The sequence below is a fragment of the Vidua chalybeata genome, chromosome 1 (assembly GCF_026979565.1).
Source record: "Vidua chalybeata isolate OUT-0048 chromosome 1, bVidCha1 merged haplotype, whole genome shotgun sequence".
Classification (NCBI taxonomy): Eukaryota; Metazoa; Chordata; class Aves; order Passeriformes; family Viduidae; genus Vidua; species Vidua chalybeata.
Window position 1 is genome coordinate 15,046,651 of NC_071530.1, and position 6,054 is coordinate 15,052,704.

General features: G+C 37.5%; 1 protein-coding gene across 17 annotated transcripts in view; it reads left to right on the top strand.

Moving 5' to 3' along the window:
• The window catches only part of ZNF438 (zinc finger protein 438), a 51,470-nt gene extending 45,840 nt beyond the window's left edge, over positions 1–5,630 (top strand). For 16 of the 17 annotated variants that reach the window (XM_053943075.1, XM_053942995.1, XM_053943097.1 and 13 more), the window contains 2 exons: positions 784–2,626; positions 4,163–5,630. In XM_053943075.1, the coding sequence (XP_053799050.1) occupies positions 784–2,626; positions 4,163–4,775 (2,456 nt within the window). In that variant the 3' untranslated portion in view covers positions 4,776–5,630. The remainder of the gene's footprint in view (positions 1–783; positions 2,627–4,162) is intronic. The other variant, XM_053943121.1, reaches the window with a different exon arrangement.
• Positions 5,631–6,054: the final 424 nt, after the last annotated feature.

Consider the following 6,054-nt stretch of genomic DNA (forward strand, 5'->3'; position numbering starts at 1 on the left):
TATCCTCACATGCTTTACTAAAAACAGTTGCAACTTTTATGAACACAAATAGAAACAGGAAGAAATTGTTTTATAACCTTGATAAATTGCATCTTTCAAGAAAGTGTTTAAATAATTTACTGCAGTAATTCTGTTGTGCATTAGTGGCACCTGAATAATTTTTGTGATTGGGTATTTAACAGTAGTTAATATTCACATATTTTTTCAAGTCCTCTTTGATTTTGTTATACATTATTTGCATGTTTTGTAGCAGTAATTTTTCTAAGACTTCATCAGGCAAACTTTGGTCTGTATCTAATAACACCCACAAATTCTAAATAGTAGAGAATGTCTGAAAGATATTCTGCATCATTCTGTTTGAGATACATGATCAGAGATGGTGCTCAGGGAAGTTCTCTGTCATGGAGCTTAAATCCTGTCCCTGTTTTTCCAGCTGAATATTGCCAGCATGCTCTTGCAGCTTTTCCAGGGCTGAAGAGGCTTATGGGTGTATTTGTTCTGAAATGTCATGTAGTTTCTATCCTAGAATGAAATATCCAATTAAGACTTGATTAAGAGAAGGTTTTTTTTGCAAATCTGTGTTGAAGCATGTTGCTTCGGACAATGCTTTTGTCTATGAAACTTCTGCAATTCTAGATTTAATTTGGTGGTCATTTAAATGCCTAAATATTTTTAATAAACTTGTGTGTAATAGTATCCTTTTTAAGCAGTTTTATTTTTGAGAGACTAATTTTTAAAAAATGCTATGTATCATATTACATTTGCGTTATGTTATTCTTACAGATAAACAGAAATCCCCTTCGGATATAATACAAAGTTTTCAGAAGAAAAGTCAGTTTAGGACCATTGCTCCAAAAATGGTACCAAAAGTTTTAACATCTGGAGTGGTTTCTTGCCTTCAGTCATCTTTGCCTGAACCAATGACACCAATTTCAGCTTCAGGTTCTAAGCCCCTGGTGGTGCCAGCTCAGAACTATGCTGTCATGCAGGTGGCTGCTCACAAGGGCACATTTTCCCTGTTGGCTGTGCCGTGTGTTGCGCCTGCCCTAACACAACAAGTTCAGCAGTCGACTGTGGCTCCCTCTGAAAACCTAAAGCTGCCCATCCCCAGGTACCAATCTGTAAGAAATAAGTTGCTGAGTGACAAAAAACCAGCACAAATCTCTGGTTTGAGTGCACGTGACAAGATTCCTACCAAAGCACTGGTCTCATCACAGACTTCCCCCATGACTGCTCTACCTGAAGACTGTCCTGAAGCTCATTCCAGTTCAGATTCAGCTGAGCAAGGGATGATAGCAGACTGTGAATCAGCTGAAATTGGAGTTGCCCCATTAGTAAATAAAAGCAATTGTGTGGAATCTAGATCTCTTTTAATGAAGAAGACTGAAATTGCTAGCAATATTATTTCTGGACCATCTGTAGTTGAAGACTCTCTATCCAAGCCAGCAAGTACAACTAATCCCACAAAACTAAGTCTACACTCTGTGAAGACAGCATCGGAAACCACAAGAGAGTTACTCCTGACATCTGAGAAACTACAGGAAAAACCCACAAATTCTGCAAATCCTGTTGCTGTCTTGTCACCAGCAGTTTTTGGTAGTACAGTTCAGATGACTCCATCAGCACCAAAAGGAAAACTCCCTATTTTGCCTTACTCCAGAATGAAAACTTCAGTGTTCTATAAATCTAAGCAGAATATTAATGTTATGGATATACCTGGTCATTCACTAAAATTTGAATGTGAAAAGATACCATCTTTGATGAAAGCCAAAGCCTTTGATAAGCAATTAGGTGTATCATTTACACAAGTCCCCAAACAATCCATTCAAGAAAATACCTTCTCTCCATCCAGCAAAGTAGATGATGTCGACAATCTTAAAAAATTGAGCAGTGCAACCTCTAAAAGAAGAGGCAGGAAAAAAAGAGCCCCAGAAGATTTATTGGCTTTTCAGGCCAAGCGAAGGAAATGCATCATTAATAAGTTTAGAGAAGGAAGAGAGAGGGCAAAGGTTGATATTCAGACACCTGAAGACAATAAAGCAGAAGCAGTAAAAAAATACCGCAGTATCAGACCAAAACCAATGGTAGTTGTGCAGGCATTCGCACCGCTGACTCCTGCAGCAATTGTAGAGACGCCGTCTCGTGAGCAAGACTTATTTTTAAATGGTTCACTCACCAATAAATGTTTAAGTTCCAAGCACAGTGATGCTACATCAGCTAAATCAAGTGATCTAAGTAGAGATACGTGTTCAGCCACCTCTAAGCCGCTGCACAGATGTCATGTTTGTAACCATACGTTCCAGTTCAAGCACCATCTCCAGGACCACATGAACACACACACGAGCAGGCGGCCCTACAGCTGCAGGATCTGCAGGAAGGCATATATCCATTCTGGGAGCCTGAGCACCCATATGAAGCTTCATCACAATGAAGGCAAATCCAAAAAGCTGGTGTGCTGTGAATTCTGTGCTAAAGTTTTTGGCCATGCGAAAGTGTACTTTGGCCACCTCAGAGAAGTCCACAGGGTTGTTATCAGCACAGAGCCCTACACTAGCGAGCAACAGGTGCAAGATACTTTAAAGAAGAGAGACAGGAATATAAAAGAGGCAGAAGAAGCTGCAGAGAGGTGAGAGTTTTCACTAATTAAATCCTAATGAAAACTGGATTTCAAGTTGTCAGTGGAAATTAATAAACCTCACCACTTTGTAAATTGTTGCTTTTTTCCACCAAGTAAGATTCCTAATAGCTTAAATATTCCATTTGAATCTAGTCAATCCATTAGACCAACCAGTATATTTTAGCTGATTTATTGACTATAAATCATTATTGACACTTGAATATCCAAAATAATTTTGCATATATTCTAGTAACACCGAATATACTGCCATATTTGGGCCCATTGGTTTCTCGTAGCTAGTACTCTTTCTTCTGTCCCTCCTGCTTTGGGGTTTTCCCTAGAAGATAAGGGAACCAATTGCAGTAAGGAAAAAAAAATTCATATTTCAGTATTAGCTTGTCATTTGTTTTCCCTGTTAAACATCATTATCCCGCTTCCTTTTAGGGGGTGCTGTGAGCTAATCTGTCCTGAGTTTACTGCTGCTTTTTGCAATCACTCAGCCAAGTAGAAAAGTTAACATGCACTGTATTAAGATTGATAGAACATACTTTTACCTCTGTATTATGATTTTGAGGTGAAATCTCTTGATACAGTATAAATGTTACCTTTTTTGTTTGCCTTTTTTTTGAGAACACTCGGGGCTTCAATGTAGCTCCTCACTGCAGTTCCATTCACCTTGTTTTACTTTTCATAGCTCCACTCTCTGGAGCATCAATCTTTTATGGTCTTTTCAACTTTTACGGTCTTGAGACTAACAAACACCAGTACATTTAGTAGCTGTCATACAGTGAATCATTCAGTTTATCTGTTCTGTTGGGTAATCTTTCTAATATGTATAAATGCACAGTGTCTTCAGGTCCTTCTTGTAGATGTTGTGAGAAGATGTCTGAGGAGATGTAATTTGATTGTGTTAATCAGGGACTGCCTGCATATCCTTTATACTACAGAGCTGTCCTAAATCAGGGAGAGGGGCTATCCAATTGCCAATTAAATATTTAAACTTTTCTAAACCATGTTACTGACTTGCAGAAAAAAAAGCAAGAAACTGAAGTTTCATCATTTCCGTCTTGGAAAGGGAGGTGGTTTTGCCTTAAATTGACCTAGATCACTCACTGTAAACAAGTAGGTTTCTGTTACTTGTACATTACAGGTAATAGTAATTTTCACTTTTCTAGCACAACACTAGAAGTATTTGGATTGACCTTCCTGAATCAGGACCTTTAACAAAAGTTATCAGCCTTTTATTAAAGGCTGGTGTTGTTAAAAGGTTATTTCTACCAAAGCTAATTTTGGAGGCAATTCTTAAAATCAGAAGTGTCATTTTGTTTCAGTTTTTTCTCTAATCAGCCTTACTATTATTTATTTAGTTTCTTTTTTTTTTTTCCTCTTCCAAATGAATTAGATATTGTATAAACAATGCCTGTTTTTAATTAAAAGTGTTTCATGACTGTCATCTGTTCTTGGAACTTGTAAGGACAGAAATTGCCATCCCTCTTCTCTGCCTGGCTAATACTTAAATAGTTTGTATTTCCTTTTTTTTAACAGGGGAAATAAGTGCAGTTTTGAGGACCTGTTCCATAACCCAGGAGGAGTGAAATTACAGGTCAAATGTGGTCGATGCCAGTTTATTGCAGAGTCTTTTGGTGAAATGAAGTTTCACTTACTGTGCTGTCACGGAGAAGAGATTCAGGGAAGAGTCAAGGAAGGGGTTTTTCAAGGAAGCAGAGGAACAAAGGGGAAACTGGTCAAACATACAACCCATGTGTGGAAACAGCACAATGAGAGAAGACATTTAGCAAAGTGCAGTGCCCGTCAGGAGGAGCTGTATAATGTTCCAAAACCAAAGAGACAGATGTACTTCCACCATCAAAATAATGTCAATATTGTACCAAAAAGTGAACCAACCCAGTCAGGAAGTAGTGAAGCCTCTAAGGAGATGCAAAATGTCGGGTTTGGCACACCAAGGAAAAAAATAGAATTTTGGTCTAAAGCAGGCTATAACTGCATTTTATGCAAACAGTTATTTGGAAGAAAAGAGGATCTTTGTAATCATTGGCTGAATCATCATAATTGTGAAGACCCTTCCACCTTATGGACAATTTTTACTTTGGTATCAAAACAAGGAATTATTGAACTTTCTGATAATGGTGAATATTGAAGCTTAACTCTACAATGCTATGAAAAACCTTAGCTACCTTACCAAATTGTTCATTCACTGTCTTGCTAAACTAACTCAACAGATGTATCACTTAAAAGGTTTGTTAGTTGGGTTTGTTGGGGATTATTTTAAAGCCATATTAACCTTTATTTTGGTGACTAGAAAATGTGTTTATTCTGTATCATTCCACATGGGTACATGGAAGGTGATTATGAATCCCTGTACTTAAAATTCATGCTTAAGGAACTTTATAACAGCAAATAACCCAATACTAATGATTAACCTCAAAGAAATATATTTGCGAGTTAAATTATACTGTATACACAGAAATAAATCAATTTATGTGAAGTAATCTCAGTCTTAAATGAAATTACAGACCTGACTTCCAGTCAGGTAAGAGTCTATGCTCACAGATTTTGCATATTTACATGCAGTTCTCTCAATCACGTAAATGTGCAGACATGCAGCTGGCACTCAGGAGTTTTGCAGTCTATAATTTTAAGAACTTCTAGTTTTTATTTTCCTGATTTCAGTGTCTTCAAACATGCTCATTGCTTGCAGGTGTTTTTGGTGTTCAGTTCTGTCCTGGTAACAGCAAATATATTTGTATTTTAGAAGTAAAAACTTCACATGTATTTATATGCCTGTAGCTTTTTGAGTTAAAGATGAGTTGCTACCCATTAAGATGGAGCCCAGCACATCTCCAAGGGGGCAGGTTCTGTCAGGCTGTAAGAGGGTGGAATTCTGGAGCTTGGTTTTGATGAAAAGGTATTGAAACTATTGAATGCAATTTGAAATTAATGTTTAAACTGCTTAAAGCCTTATGTTCTTCTGAACGATTTTGGGAGCAATAATGAAGGCAAGTCTAAGAAATCACCACATCACTTTCCAACAGAAGTCAGAGCATGCCAGAGGACAAGCTGAAAAATACACCAGTACTGTCCCTACAGTACTACTCTATTCATTCCTTCTTGTGGTCAGCTGTAGTTGAGGGATTGCAATGATAAAAGAGTCATTCCTAAAATGGCCTGGGTTGCCTCTCACTGTTTTGCAGAAATTATGGAAATTGAAACATGAGCAGAGGTCTAAAAGTGTTGAGCTTTCTGAGTGGGATTCCACAAGCTGTTGCAATATTTTGTGTATGTGTTTTGTTTTTAAACAGTAAAGGCAATTTTGGTGACCTAATAGTTTTGAATGCAATTTCTTGTTGTATGATGCTTTGCCCAGAAGTGGAACTGTAAGGTAGGAATCAAGAATAACAAAAGACAAAAAGAAAATG